At 37.7% G+C, this 16016-nt stretch overlaps 1 protein-coding gene across 7 annotated transcripts in view; it reads left to right on the top strand.

Moving 5' to 3' along the window:
* DDC (dopa decarboxylase) overlaps positions 1 to 16016 on the top strand; it is a 77289-nt gene that overhangs the window by 48268 nt on the left and 13005 nt on the right. For 6 of the 7 annotated variants that reach the window (XM_048312602.1, XM_048312583.1, XM_048312564.1 and 3 more), the window contains 3 exons: positions 4727 to 4803; positions 8563 to 8582; positions 9334 to 9432. In XM_048312602.1, coding sequence (XP_048168559.1) covers positions 4727 to 4803; positions 8563 to 8582; positions 9334 to 9432 — 196 coding nt within the window. Of the gene's footprint in view, positions 1 to 1031; positions 3955 to 4726; positions 4804 to 8562; positions 8583 to 9333; positions 9433 to 16016 lie in introns of those variants that run through there. The other variant, XM_048312611.1, reaches the window with a different exon arrangement.

The following is a 16016-nucleotide window of genomic DNA, read 5'->3' as shown; positions in this document are numbered from 1 at the left end:
GGACTATTTATGCAATTTTGTAGTGACTTTCAATTTTCCCAGATGACACCAGAGACAACATTTTGATATTAAAAGATGCCAAAATAGAAACTCACAGACATACTTTCAAACAAAGCAAAGTATCATGGCAGTAATAATAGCATGGGTTTGTTAAGAACATTCCATAGTAGATGATCCTATTTTGTCCCAAACTAAACGCTTACCAGCATCGCAACTAATGATACTTATTAGCAAAATAGCTATTCAACAAATGCAGACTATTTATCAAAATAAATGAAAATATTAATTTCAGTTATAATAGAAGGAAATTTGCAAAAGCAAAAAAAAAGAAGACTCCAAAACATCATCCAGAAATAGGTCACCTTATTTAAAAGAAGAATAAATGTAAGACAATGGTCCTTCAGTTGCTTTTGGTTAACCTTCATCCCTTTTAATTTCCCTGGCAAAGTAGACTTTTCAGGTTAGATATTATGGTTTTTACTTTAATATTTCAGCTGGTGCAGTCATTTCAAATCTTCCAATACATTATGTTTTTTTTCTTTTCCTTAGGGTAGATGGCTTACATTTTGACCTTAATTCATCAGTAGTGGCAGCACCCCACAGTGTGCTGTGTCTCTGTGTATAAGGAAGTAGGAAGATGATGAAACAAACTCCTTTGCTAGTTCCTCCCATCTTTTTCTTATCACTCAAAGACACTGTTAAAAACAGAGCCACTTGCAAATAAGACAATACACTATCATTCTCTTTGATGCTTGTAGAACAATTAGGAACCACTGTCTATTCCCTAACAGTTTAGTTTCTCATTAATTCTGCTTTCCCTGAAAACTCTGTGGAACTATGTTAAAGGCATTTTACCTGGTTTTCCAGTAAAACAAGGTATATGCAATCACACTGTGAGTTCCCATCTCAGATGATTTTAGGTTATTCCTAGTAAAGCTTAGACTTTAGACTTAGGAAAGTATTTGTCTGCATTTTGTTTCTTGTTGGTTTTTTTTTAGATAAACCATTGCATAAAATGCTTGTTTTCATAGGTAGGAAGATTCCAATACAAGGACTCTGAAGAGATCTTGCAACGTCTCCTTACTCAGAGTAAAAGTTTCACAACTAAAGCCACTCGGGCTTCAATTCAGCAAGGCATTTATGTATAGGGGTTATTCACTTAATACAGAATAAATGTACACTTAAACTCTTTGACTTAAAGCCAAGTCCATTGTCCAGCTAATTCTAAGACCCATGTCCAGAATTCACTTGTTTTACTGTTACACTCCCTGAGAAGGTGAAAAGTAACAATAAAGGATGATAAGAAAAAGTAACTGTGAAGGATACATAGTCCTCTTAGGATCCATGAAAAGTATTAAGCATGATACTATGGTAGTATGGAAAGAGTTCAGCAAACACTGAACACCATTTCAGAATCAAAGTAATCTGAGTTCCACTGATGGGCAGACTTCAAAATAACCCAGACTCCTCAGCACTTTCCCCAGTAAACATTCACATTTCTTTTTGCTGCAAATTGATTAAAATAATCTACCCGTTAGATCTGTAATGTAATTATTAAACTACTCAGTGCAATATGTGGCACTGATGTCATTTCAGATTTGGAGGCAATTTCATTATAAACCTTTTGTAAAATATTCTCAGACTTCCTGATGTACAGAAAAGAGCAGTCAATTTCCTATAAAAAGGAATTTAATACAGCCAGTCCAAGAAGGGTGTATTTTCTATATTCAAATATTACAGTCCTTTAGAGACTTTGTCTTGAAACTACAGTCAGTTTTGCCTGACTTGTTTAATTGATACCCTGGAATATTATAAAATAGGAAGAAGTATCTTCATTCAGAGGGAATAAAAATAATAATTTTGCAAAGTCTTGGTATTTTTGATTTTTATTACTCTTTTCAGGGTTTAAGTGTTAACTTTTGATTGGGAAGGGTGTTTCAGTAACTGAAAGAAGGTGCTTACAGGAAATACTTACCTGTAGATCATAGAACACAGAATAGTTTGGGTTGAAAGGGAACTTAAAGGTCATCTACTTCCAACCCCACTGCCATGGGCAGGGACACCTTCTAGTCGCCCAAGGTGCTCAAAGCCCCATCCAGCCTGGCCTTGGAAACTGCTTGAAATGAAATTGTATTTCACTTCCTGACTTCAACTGAAAAAATTTGAACGATCCACTTGAACACAAACAGAAGTGAAATTTTCCTGTTGTTTCATAATATGAGGTCACCTTTTTATCTGTCACTAAAAATGCACAAAATAGAGAGGCAGTTAAAAGCTGCAGATGTGCAATTCATCTAAGTCACTCCTCACAGATTTTCATCACTTTATTCACCAGGACTTTTGTTGTGCATTTTGTATTATGAGTACTTAATATGTGAATCTGTGCTACTTAAGCTAGGTCTTGGTCTATTAGCCTTAAAACAATTCTAGTTTACCAGTATCATTTGTGAAGTACATATTCACAGGATCACAGATTCTTTAGGGTTGGGAGGGACTTCTGGAGATCACTAGCCCTATGATTTTCATCTTGAGAGGTAGTCAAGGAACATCTTTCAGGCTGGTGGATGGGTACCTCAGAGTCCCTTAACAGGGAATTGCCCACTACAGTCACTCAGCATTTCTTTTTACAGTAACCACCATGTCCTCCTGGTGTACATTCTCCTTGTTTGCCTTGCTCACAGACATCAAAAACCTCTAAAGCATCATACCTGATTTTGGTCTGAATGTTGGAGGGTGGAGGTTGGAGCCCTGCTTTTGTCCAAGGTGTCTCAAGCTCAGAGTTATCTACTGTAGGTGTATGGTTCTGGAGCCACACATCTAGCTCTGTTTCAGTCCCTCTACTACCACACAGCCTATTATCTGTGTCTTGTAATGCAGCCACCTGCCACAACAGGTCATCCACACTTTGTGCAGGTCGCAGCCTTTTCTCCAGGAGAAGTATCTGCGCATCCATTGCAAGCTACCAGCTGTACTGATGTCTCCTTCCTTACCAGTTCTGCCTGATTGGCAGCATCAGACTTCTCACGGGCTGCCTCCGTAGACACACTGGGCTTGGCTCTGAGGTGGGTGCCCACCATTATGGCAGAGACCTGGAGCACTCAGCACTCTGGTGGGGACCTCCTGAGCACTTAGGACTTGCCTGAGGTGTGGACCTACTTGCAGAATGCAGCAGCACCCTTCCTGCGTGCCCTGCCTACGGAAACTTCCATGTCATTTTTGTGTCTTCTAAGCTAGATGTTCCTGCAGAATAGTCATCTGTTCCATTGTTTAATACAGCATCTTACAGGAGAAGAGATTAAGCTCTCACAAAACAGCTAAGCACATTGCTTGTAACTTGGATTAGCTGCATACAGAATGAGCTACTGAAACACGAATATAGCAAAGTAATCAAATATTTCAAATGAACTACAGTAGAGCAACTTAGAATTTGTTAAAAATATTTATCCTAATTAAACCTCTTTTCAGTTAATGTTTTCTTCCTTTTGTCCACAGGACATTTCTAGCAATAGTTAGGTTATTAATTGTTTTTATTTTATCTGAAAATCTGTTACTAGTGTCATGTGCATAAGTTTACTTATTTTCAGTTATGTACTTCCCATACCTGAAGGCAAATACTTGGCTCTTACCTTGGTACTTCCCTGACCATTAGGGAGAGGAAGGCTTTTTGTTTGTTTGAATAAGATGTTTTATGACCACAGTCTAAATGTGCATGAGAGTGGGAGTATGTACTGGCCTGTGCATTTATACATACACACTAAAATATTGGAAATTAGATTTTTACTTAGAAATTTACAATTCTATATTAAACCATTAAAACACAGAAAAAAGCTTTGGACTTTTGTCTTTTAGAGTATCCCTGTGCTGATATGATTTTTGCTTACTTTGTAATATATTTATAGGCATAATCTAATGATGTAACAGTCTTTCCCTATTTGATTTATGGTTTCTTCTTCTGCCTCTATAAACCCCAACATTTGTGGAGGTGAGTCAGTCTTACACAACATGAGGCATGAACCAGAAAAATCTTGTTGTTAATCACTGGCAAAACATAGCTTATTCTCCCTAAAAAGGACACACTGGCTTTTGAACCTCAGTCCAGTCACACCACCCCTAGCTGGCAATAGTAAGCTATGCTTCCCAGTGTAGCATTGTGCTGTAGAATGTCAGGAATTGTGTGTTGGATCCAGCTCATGGCAGGGTGGTACAAGAGGGGAGCCTGAGGCAGGACTGGGTGGCTGGTCCCTTCCGGTGGCTGCTGCTGCTGCTGCTTCCCCAGCAGCACGGAGAGACAGTGGCCAGCACCCCCCGCAGCCTCAGCGCGATCTGTGCGGTGTTTAGGAAGCAACAGCTCTTCCCACGCAGCTTTGTACTGCAGTAATTTCAAGACAACTTCTGTTGACTGCAAACATTAACATTGCTTCAGCTAGTCTCACATTCTGGTGTGAGTGTCTATCACCATAAAAAGATCCTCTATGTCTGTTTCTTGTCTGTTTTTAAATATGCAGTCGTGCAGTCATGCTGCCCATTCCTGCTGAGCCTTACACTTAACTACTTGTAAGTACAGTACTGATATGGCTGTGAAAAAGCACTGAAAATGGCACAGGCTGTGCTCAGGAAATATGCCAGTTTAAACACATTCAATTTTACTTCACTTCTTGTGGAAATTTAATCCCTTAAGTCTTTATTCTTAAATTTCTCAATTTGATTTCTTTCTTTTTTTATACAGGGTGAAAAAAAGATCAGATTTAATAGGTGCCTTTAAATTAGAACCTCTTTACCTGCAGCATCACCATCAGGAGTCTGGTAATTTTGTAATTAAATGAGATTATTGTTATTTTGTTTGTTCTCTGTTATGTAATGCAAAAAAAGGACTTAAGATGAAAACGCCAATCCTTAAACTACTCAAGTTGTTTAGGAGGCTGTTTCCATTTTCTGAGCACTCTAGGGAGCTAAGCTCATTAAAGTGCAAATACATGTCTAGTGAGATTTTAGTTAGTTGAAAGCAATAGAAGGAAAGTAATTTCATAAACCATTGTATTACTACTTTTGTATTGGGATTTCCCCAGTTTCAGACTTACCACTGATTGATTGCAGGAGTGTTGAGAAAATTCTTATGATCTTTTGGCTGTCAGATAAACGTATTATTGAGTGTTGTGTAACAAGCTCCTTAACCTGTCTTCCCCACCACATCTTTCTCCAGAATGATTTCAGGATCTGATTTGGTTTTAGAGTTCCTAAGCTCTGTGACTTTTTTTCTTAGTTATTCATGCAAGTTCTGATTCAAATTTTTCAGAAACCCATGTGAGGAGCAAACACTCCCTGAAACTACAAAGAAGGGGTGAACTGTGTTTGCTGTCTGTGCTCTGCTTTTGAGTGATAGCTTTCTGGGACATTATGCTGTAGCCCTCATGCTCTTACACTGGCTGTAGAGAAAGGCGGTAAGAGTGGACTATCTGTCTTGTACAAAATGCTCATGAAAGCTCTTCACAAAATGCTCACAAAGAACTTACAAATCTCAGGCTCTGTACAAAGCTCCTTAGTGGATTTGTGCTGGTCCTTGCACATACCTAGCAACTGCAGAGCGGTATTTGCCCTCCTGAAGCCCATTTTTACACATTTGTTTATTAACAGAGTAATTGTGAAGAAGGTCATAGCAGTGCAGTGTCAACATGTGGTGGATGTTCCATCATAACTTTCTCAAGAGGCTGAATCATCTGTAGAAGGTTTTACCATATGCTAAACTGCATCATTTTCATGGAATTGCTGGTGCTCATCTGTGTACTGAAGTGTATCCTGTTATGGCTATGAACTCACTGACATTTAAATTAATACCATCCAGAATTCCACTATTCACTAAAAAGCCCTAGGAAAAATGGATTCATGTGCCTTAATCATGAACTGGTATAAACCTTGCATTTTATTGTTTTCCTCCATTTCCAAGCAATGCAAACATAGAACAGTGCAGCAAACAGGAACATGTAGTAATTCTGGAGCTGAGGTTCACCCTCTAAAGGCTCTAATTGTTAAGAAAAGAATGTATACTTTTTTTTTCCTTTTTTACTGAAAAATAGAAGTTACAGCAAATACACTTAAGGCACTATCTTTTACTTAACATACATAAAAAATATTTCTCTTCAGGAGAAGAAAATCCAGCCTTAACTAAAATGAAAATATGTTCTTGGGACAACTGACAGTGCTGATACAAAAACTTTAGGTCTTACCTAGGTTAAATAACACTTGAAGAAAATCAAATCTTTCTTAAAAACAGGTGGTTTCAGTAAGGCCACCTAGTTGACCTGAAAACTTTATCACCCCAGTTGGATAAAGAGTATTTTAGCCTTCATCTTGCCTTCAGAAGGGTGATAGCATATTATGTGATCTAACACAATGATTTCAAAGAGATCAGCTGATTACTAGCAGTTTAGGAATGCTAATTTTTTTTCTATGCTCCATTCCCTTTCAATATCAATTCTCTGAAGAGTTGGACAACGCTTTTCAAATGCAAATGCCTCTGGTTAAACTTCCAACCCACACTTATGCCTTCAATTAAACACAGTCAAATTTGCTACACGAAGATGCTGCAGTACTCATTGATCCCTGTGTGATTTATGGAATGTCAGCACTCCTGGAAATATGACTTGTATGGAGGATCTTGAATTCTCCGCATTCTCAGGTCTCAGAATTCCTATCCTGGTTTACTAAGTAAATGAAGTAGTATTTCTGAATTCACTCATCTCTCACTCAAGAATTTAAATGAGCGGAAAAATATCTCTATCTGTGAGCAATTACTCTTAATAACCATATGGCAATTATATGTGTCCCCAAGGGGAGAGTCTTTATTTTGTCATTAATTATAATTTTATGTGATTTGCATCATCACACCAGGAAGATTATACTAGCTTGCCTGGCAACCCAGGATATAGGTCAAATCCTCATGGCAGTGTTAGAAGAATGCAGCTTTATACTCTATTGTGAACACCACATACACTCCCACAATGCAATTCCTCCTGGTTAAATACAGATGTAAGACTAAGGCTTGTAATCAAGGAATCAAGGACTAATCACTGATTACATTCTGCTTCACAGCTTGGGAAAGGCGTTGTTGTGGATCATTAGACACCAGCCCCTTACAGGAGCGTAGGATTATTTATCTGTCACCAGTTGCTTTACTCTCTTTGCTACCAGTCCTGCAGCTATCAAACAGAAATGGCTGCTACAATTGGCTGCAGAAGAATATGAATGTTATCAATTTACCTTGTTACCAAGCAGAGACAACCATATTCATTTCCTGAAGTTCAGGAACAGGTTAATCATTGTTGGTTGTTTTGTGGGTTTGGGGTTTTTTACCACCTGGAAACCAACATAGTAACAGGTTAAAGAACCCAATGGCCTTCTGTTACAGGGAAAGAAGGACCATGTTATTTCCTATGCTTTGGCTGTATAAATGAGAGGACATTGGCAAGAGAGCTTGTAACACAGGAAAAAGTCTTTTTTTTGTTCTTTCCTAGAAAACATAAAGGCTGAAAATTATGTAAATGCCATAGACTGGTCAAATTCAGAAGCTACAGTTCAACCTTCCAGTTGACAGTTCCAGGAGTACTTAGCATTTTCCCAAGGAATCCAAGTACATATTCTCCTATGAAGCTTATACTCCACTGCAGAGAAATAAAGCAGAATAAGGAGGCTAAGCAGATGCTTCCTAAAGAAGTGCTTTAAATATTACGTCAGTTTAATTTCTGTCACTGACTTACAGCAAGTAACTAACTATGTTCAAGTTTCCTTTACTGTGAAATCAGTTTAATTCCTTTATTTAAAAAAAAGGTAGGTGAATCCTGACACCATGTGCTTCTATAAAGGATAACTAATAATGCCCTCTGCTTGCCTCCCTGGACTGCTCTGTGGCTTAGTCCATCTGTGTTTGTAAGGGGCTTGCACTACATCAGAAGAAAAGCCATAAGAAATTGCAGAATACTATTCTCCAAGCAGGAACAGGTCAAATTCTGAGTGAATTTTTCCAGCCACGTATTAGACATGTTGAAGAATTAGCAACAAATATATGTATGAGTATAAAAGGTATTTAAAAGTGGATTATTTTTAGAAGTGTTACCAGTACAGTAGGGTAAAGGTGATGACATTTCATAGTAGAGCATGAGTTATGAAGTGAGTCTGGGGATCCTGCAAACTGTTTAAACCAAAATTAATAATAGTTGCTTCATCTACTGCTTGTTTTCCCTACAGGAAGAAAATAAACATAGTATTTATTCTGTCATCTCCATAGTATCTGCAGTATAACAGAAAGGAAAATAGTTTCTTCTGTGAACTGTTTGCTAGTGGTATATTCTGACTAGCTAAGGAATGAAGGTTATTAAAAGCACCTTCATTTAACATGCTGCCAAGTACCCAGCTAGATATTTAGTGGTCCTGGTGACACTGATGATGCTGAATTTTGTTGCAGATGTAAAGGACAGCTAAGATGCAGCTTTTTCAATAACATTAGAATGATTGAAGTCTTTGGCTGTTGTGATGATGATGCAATGTGAACATTTTTTCTTTAATTTCCAGGTCTTGTAACAGATTATCGGGTAAGTACAGTACCAATGTAATAATTATTACTATTACTTGTACAGACTGGTATTTTTAGGACTTTTATTTTTTCATTACTATCATAAACCTCCAAACTTTATGTTTCTTTTCAAGAAGGATGCAGCTTTCTAAATTTTTAACATTCCTTGAACAGAAATTTGGGGTTGTGTTTTTTGAAAAAAATATTGTTTAAAGGCAGAAATTGTCTTGCATGTGCAATATCTTTAGATTTAGGCAGTAGAAAGAAATTTCCTAAAGTTTTGGGTTTGGGTTTTATTTTCTTTAACATAGTGAATAACACAATTAGAAAAAAAATTTAAGGCATCTCTATTTTAATCTTTTACCATGGAAACACTGTTGTTTTGAAATGGAAAACATACCTGTCTTTGTAGATGCTAGCCCCACAACTTTAAACAAGCCAATGTACATGAGTTTCTCAGATACTTGTTTTTCTAAAGCCCTTGAGGAGAATTTAGGATCCACAAAGAAAATTTGGTTTGCCTCATGGCCCTTTCATTCTGACTCCAACTTCCTTTGCCAATTTTAATTTGAAAATTTTGAATATTAAATGGTATTAATAAACAGGGATTAATAAACCAGGAATAGATATTTCTATGCTTATTTGACCCACCTCTGGCAACTGCCCATAGGATGTGGAATGTGGTTCACTTCAAAACCATGGCAGAACATACTTTCTGCTGTTTCACTGCAATGGTGACTTCTGACATGGGCTCTTCTCTCTGGTTGCAGCACTGGCAAATCCCCCTGGGCAGGAGGTTCCGCTCCCTGAAGCTCTGGTTTGTGCTGAGGATGTACGGGGTCAAGGGGCTGCAGGAGCACATCCGCAAGGTGACTGGGAATTGCCTTCTTGGGTACCCTGTGGTGGGACGGCAAGGGAAAATGAGCTGGCCATCTATCTACTTTCCATGACTTCTGTACACATCAGAAAGCACAGGAAATAGTTTTAGGCAGCTCAGTTCAACAGGGGTGCTGCTCGTTTGCCCCATGTAAGGTCACAATTTCATATCATGGCAGGCTTAAAGGTGCCGTCTATTTTGTGCTTGTCTTCAGGAAAGAAAAGTCTAGGAATTTGGAATTTCTACAGTATGGTACTATAGTTCCCTCTCAAATTAAGCCAGAGCACATCCATGGTTTTGTTGTGGAAACACATGGATATTCATTTCTTCATTATATTATTGATGTGCATGCATTGATAACATGTTTAGATTATGATTAAGGGATACAGTGACTTATCTGGCATGTCTACCTCTGCTGTTGCTTTCTTTCCTGTTTAAAATACATTTAAAAAAAAATGTGTACAATTTACAGTTTGTTAATATTTTTATAAGTATTAAGTTCATTCTTGATGTAAAAAGGGGGTTTTTTTAATCACTAAAAAACATATGTGGCGCCAGTCTAAATTATATATATACTTCCTCTGTAGTGGCAAAGTCAAATTCAAGCATAGCTTTTATCTTTATGAAGTTCAGGATAACCTCTAGTGAGGGGAGATCCATGACTTGGCTCTAAATATTTACAAAAATATCCATTAACTAAGGGCCTAGCCTAGCATACCAAACTCCCTGCAGACACACATTCTTTCCAATTGTGGTACTAAACAGAAGAATTCCTAAGAAAGGCTTTTTCCACTCTTGTAAAATCACTGTAGAAGGAAGTATCTTTTCATTTGGAAAGGTTATGGGATAGACAGTACCCTCTTTGCTTCTTATTTTAATCACACTAAAGCTTTCAACTCTACAAATACCAAAACTAGATTTTTGTCTTTAATGAGGCTTTCAGAAATAAATTTTGGCAGCTGTGGCAATCCTGATGTTCTTGTATCAATCATCCTTGTATCAATCTGATACATATCCTTTTGATGAAAAATTGATTTGAGGTTTATTATCCCTTTATTAGTATTACCACTACCATTCCTAGTAGCATTTTCTCTCTGGTTAGATTTCTTGCGACTGCAATTATTGCAGTATGATGCTGTTTTTAAGTAGGGCTAAATCTCTCACTGGGAAAATAGAGGGTTGAAAGACTCATATCAACTGCATGGCCTTTTGTCAGGCTGGTTCCCACAGGTTGGTATTTACATTCAACAAATTCCCACTTTCCCTGTGTCCCAGGTATTTCCCGGACTGTCCAGGCAAAAGCTGCGTGTCTTCATAGAATCATAGCTGAGGACCAAGCTTTCATATTTTCTATCACAATACAGTTCAGGAAGGCTAAGCCAATGAATCTCTTCTTAAAGATACTGATTCCAAAGTAAGACCCTTGTATCTTTCCTCATTTGTAAAGGTAATTCAGACAGCTAAGATTTCCAAGGGCTTGTTGAAATGAGTGTGTTTGGTTTATATTTCATTAAGGACTAAATTGTTCTTCAGTATAAATATAAAAATAAGTTATGAAAGGGAAAGAGGGATAATTAAGTGAAGAATTTGGCTCACTGTATACATCTTCAAGCTGGAACCATTAAAGTAATTTCTCCTCATACCCCCTTGCCCACTCCCAGTGAATGCTGGTTCAGTGGGTTCCAAAGCATCTTTAAAAAAAAATGTAATTTGTATCTCCAGCAAGCCTCTGTTGAACTTAAATTTCAAGAAATAATTGTGTTTCATTTGCTCCCTGCTCTAGCAGAGTTTAAGGTATCTCTTATGACTTTTCAGCTATGTTGGTAAAATTATATCGCTAGCTGCAAAATAAAAATTAAAAATGTGTTTAATATCCTGTACTTTTTCCTCTCTTCTCAGGAATTATCATGAGCTACAGGTAGATTGTGATGACTTTTCTTTTGGTAGAGTAGTAATGAAGTATCTAAACCAGCCCAACATTGGTTTAAATTTTTAAACCTACAGACAACTTTCCAAATGAAAAATAATTTGGAATTTAGCTTCACTTGTTAACTGAACTTTAACACTGCTCATCCGCATGCCTGGCCGTGAGAAGCTGCTTTCTTTTAAACATGCTGTAGCATCTTGCAAGTAGCAGCTTTTATATTCCCATTGCTGGCCAAGGCAGTCCCAGGCAGTTCCTGGATGGTACTGTCTCCTGTGTACTTGGGACTTTTAGCTGGGTTTTAAGGGAAGCCTTGTAGGTGCCAGAAGTATTTCTGAAGCAGTATATTATGATTTGGAGATGCATTTGAGTGGGTGATAGAGTGGACATGTAGAATGAAAAGAGGCCCAGGAACAGTGGCAGAGGCAGGTGTTGCAACCTTCCAGTGGAGAGCAGAGGTGCTGGAGCTGGGGAAGCAGGAAGAAGCGCGCTCTCTCCCTCTCTCTCTCTCCCTCTCTCCCTGTCTCTCTCTCTCTCCCCCCCCAATCTCGTATTATTAAGGAGTTGCCCCGGGGAAAGGATAACAGAGTCGGGCAGAAGAGTAGAGGTTTGAAACAGTTCCTTAGGCTGGAATCTGGGGAAGGAGATGCCTATGTTTGCTCCTAAGTCATGGAAAACTCTAGGAAGATCTGTGCAGTGTTTATAGATTTCTAGTTTGGCTTCTTTTGTGCAGCCTGGTGTTACTTACAAAGGGATTTGAGATTTTCAATAGTGGTGAGCTTTCTGACATTATATAGATGGAAAAAACACTGTTTATCCTTAAGAAGCCACCCTATTTGTTGTGTGTTAGCAAGTTTCTGGGTGGAAGACCAAAGACATCTGTAACTATCTCTTCACAAACTTCTTTTCTTGAGGTGAACTGTCACTAAAATTTTATTAGTGTTTTTTAAGGAAAATATGTTTGTTGTGTTTGCAGCCTTAAGGTCTACATCAAAATGACTGGATAACCACTGCAACTTGGCATTTACTTGAGGATGGCATTTAGGAACTAAAATATTCCCAGGAGATGAGAATGTGTGACTTGGATTTAGATACAGGAATTTTTTTTGTTTTCCAAACATTCCGGTTATGCACTCTTTTCACACACAGCATGTCATATTAACCTATTGCAAAGTATAGGTTTTAAAGCAGTGGTAAAGGGGAGGATAGTCATCTTTGAAGGATGTGGGGAGAGACGAATACAAATTTTGGAGGTAAGTCCCAAAGCCACAGAGGAGATGTAAAAAGAGGGCAAAACCAACAACAACAACAGTCTTCTGGACTGATGTCAACCACTCAGAGTCCGTATAAATGTGAAATCCAAATGGCCCATTTGCAAACCGCTTGACCATCTATTTATTATTCCTTTGTTGGTTTAAGCCCTCTCAAAGAGCTCAAAAGTAGTTTGAGACATTTAGGAGTTAGTGTGTTTTTGTATGCAATCCCTATGAATATTCTGACTCAGCTGAATCCTCCTTAGGACCAGAAGTAATCAGTGTACTGAGGATAATGAATTCCATTAAAAATTAACAGTAGAGTCCAAGAAACTGGAACTGTAAAGAACAGCAATGCTAGAGATAGCATTAAAACTGGAGAGTGGCACGGTCCAAGTGGCTGTTAAGAAGACTCTTTTGACAGCATTTTCCTTCAGTGTAGTGGGATGCAGGCTAAGGCAGGCAAAGAGGTGAAATCTATAGGAGGAAAAGTACAAAGTGATCAAGACTAGGCCAGTATGTTTATCTGCATATACACAGTAGTGTACTCTGATGCTTCAGAGAAGCTCCCTGCAATCAAAAACTATTTTAGCTCTTGAAGACTTTGCCCAGAAATTAAAATTCAGCTTGAACATGTCAGTGCAGAAGCATTTATATTTATATTTATATTTATATTTATATTTATAATGATTTTTATTTTTATTTCTATTTATTCACAGTATATTTACAAGAATACAGATTTTTTAAAATAGAGACCACATTCTAGTGCCTTGCAAGTTTACTGCTCCTATTATTATGTAAGACATTTCCCTTTATCCAGAATAACCAATTTAATTAGATCCCTTGTTTCCTTTCTCACTGCAGAAAAGCAGTGGTTATTTGCCTGCGATAATAGTGACACATAAAAATTCCTTACAAGCCTCTTTTTCTCAATCAGGTAAATTTCACTGTAATGACTGGGGCTGTAATTCTGTTCCTATATACCAAGATATTTCAGGACACTAACACAGTCCATGTGATTCCACTTTGAGAACCCCACATGATGAAGGGATTGCCCAAATGGTATTTCTAGAAACAGTATGTGAGCTGGTTTGTGTATGTCCACATACACAATCATATAAATTAAATCATATGTTAAATCATATGACAACTCTAGATAAAATAATTTTGAAAAGTTAAATAATATTTGAATGCCAACTTTAGTTAATGGTGCTAGGGACACAGCTTGACACATATGTCAAAATCAAAAGTACTTGGAGATTCAAGATATCCATAGGTCAGGCTTGGTATGTACACATTCAGCAGAAAACTGAGAGCAGCCTGTCAGTCTTTTACTTCTCCTTCTTTCCTATCCTCAGTTTCGTGCCTGCAGTTTTCCAAACGGGACTTTATTTTCACAGTGTACCTGCTTGTCTTGAAAAGCTGAGGCACTAAAGTCACACGTGTCCTCCTGTGAGTTACTGCCATACTCATGTCCAGAGCGTGGGTACAGTTTTTGGACTTAAGAGAGGCACGTTTGATACCTAAATGCCCTGCAGTTTTACAGGGCTTGATCTTCCAGGCTTAATAATATTTAACTTTACTGTTGCAGCAATCTTTGTAAGAGCAATTCAGGATAATAGCTTATGGTTCAAAGGTGCAGGGCCATGGGTGACTGTACTTAGGCAAAGCTGTACACGTGAAACTCCAGTTAAATCACCACTTTCTCTCCTTCCAGTTCTGTAAAACCTAAAACGCTTGGTGCCCCCCAGTGTCTTTACCAATTATTGCTGGCTGTTAAGACTTGCTGTGGATATAAGTATTTGCATCCAGACATGAATGCAAAATACTTCTAGAATTTTGTTTTGTGACGTAACTAAAAATTTTCTATTTTCCCTTGCTTTTATTTCTTTCAAATTCCTGAAAAATCATTTAGTTCAAAAACTGGACGTAAGTACATGCTATAAAATGCATAGCTTGGGTCTGGAGTTTTCTTGTACAAAATTCTCACAGTAAGCCAAATCTTAAATGTTTGTTTTATTCAGTTCTTACCCAGACAAATTTGGATGAAATTTAGGTGGTGATTACATTCAGCTGGACAGTTGTGAAATTCTTATCTCATTGAACATGATTTGTTTTATGGATTTGATTTCCAAGACACGGTACATGCAGTGCAGAATTTTGCAGAGCTGTGTAAAAGACGTTTGGTTAAAGCTACAGAACGTGAGCACAGGAGGAGACAGTAAACAACCATTGCAACACCTGTGCCTATTTCACATATGTTTTTCATGCACTTATTATGCATACAAGTATCTGTATGTATGCAGATACTTCTGGTTGGATTTCACAGCTGTAAATTCATGCTCTTCATATTAGCAGAACATTCAAACGCCTTGGAAGGGATTGGACATTTTACTGGTCTCATTCCTGACTCAAAGAGCTTTCAGGCTAATTTTAGAGGGAGATGATAAATGGATGTAACAAACAGCAGAGCGGAAGTGGTAACAACAGGAAAACTAGCTGGTTGCATAGGGTACCAGTAAGCGCAATATGAAGGTTTGAAGCAATGTTTTGATTCAATCTAAACTATGTTTTTCTATTTTAAGAAATAAAAAACCATCTGAAAGCTATGATTAAGATTGCAAAATGTGTTGGCCTTTTTTCCTTCTTTTTTTTCCTTTTCTGTTATTTCTGTTTTGCCTTGGTTTTGTCCTTTCGGAAGAAGTTCCTCTGAGATGAAACATTCCACGTTTAACCCTGACCCAAAGTGATATGTTTCATTTTTGTTTAATAGCTGTCCTTGAATTTACAAAAAGTCAAAGTGCAAAAGCATGGGCTTAGTTGTTTTTTTTTTTTTGTAAAACTATTTGCAATCCTAAATATATAAAAGCTGAAGAACCTTTAAACATGATTTTTAGATGTTTCAGATAATTTTTGGTATAGACTGGCTGTTGCATGAAGACAAACTATAATTCAAATGGCTGGTTGCTGTTGCAGTCTTATCTTTTTTGTTTGGTTGGTTGGGGTTTTGGGTTTTTTTATGATAGTGAACACTAAGATAATGACAAAGCCAGTAAGAGGGGGACTGGATAAAGTACTGCAGGTACCTGATGAGGATATGGGTTGGTTTTTTGAAAATGCTTTTAAATTAATTTTCTACTTGGAAGAAAGCAAAGCAAAACATGGTGTGAGTGTGCAAGTATCACTGACTGATGTTAAGACTTCCCAGCTGGTTTTTACTATGTCTGTTGGTATTTTTCCTATTTATTTGAATTTTGGGTTCATCTGCTTCAAAATAATTGCTCTGGCTTGGTGCCCCCTGTAATTCATTTTTGCCTCGGTAACTTCTCAACAGGTTTGCTGAGATTTGCTATCCATTTTCCTGATAATACTGCCATCAACTTTCTTTTCAACTGAACC

The sequence above is a fragment of the Corvus hawaiiensis genome, chromosome 1 (genome assembly GCF_020740725.1).
Source record: "Corvus hawaiiensis isolate bCorHaw1 chromosome 1, bCorHaw1.pri.cur, whole genome shotgun sequence".
Classification (NCBI taxonomy): domain Eukaryota; kingdom Metazoa; phylum Chordata; class Aves; order Passeriformes; family Corvidae; genus Corvus; species Corvus hawaiiensis.
This window is presented reverse-complemented; position numbering and strand designations above follow the sequence as displayed.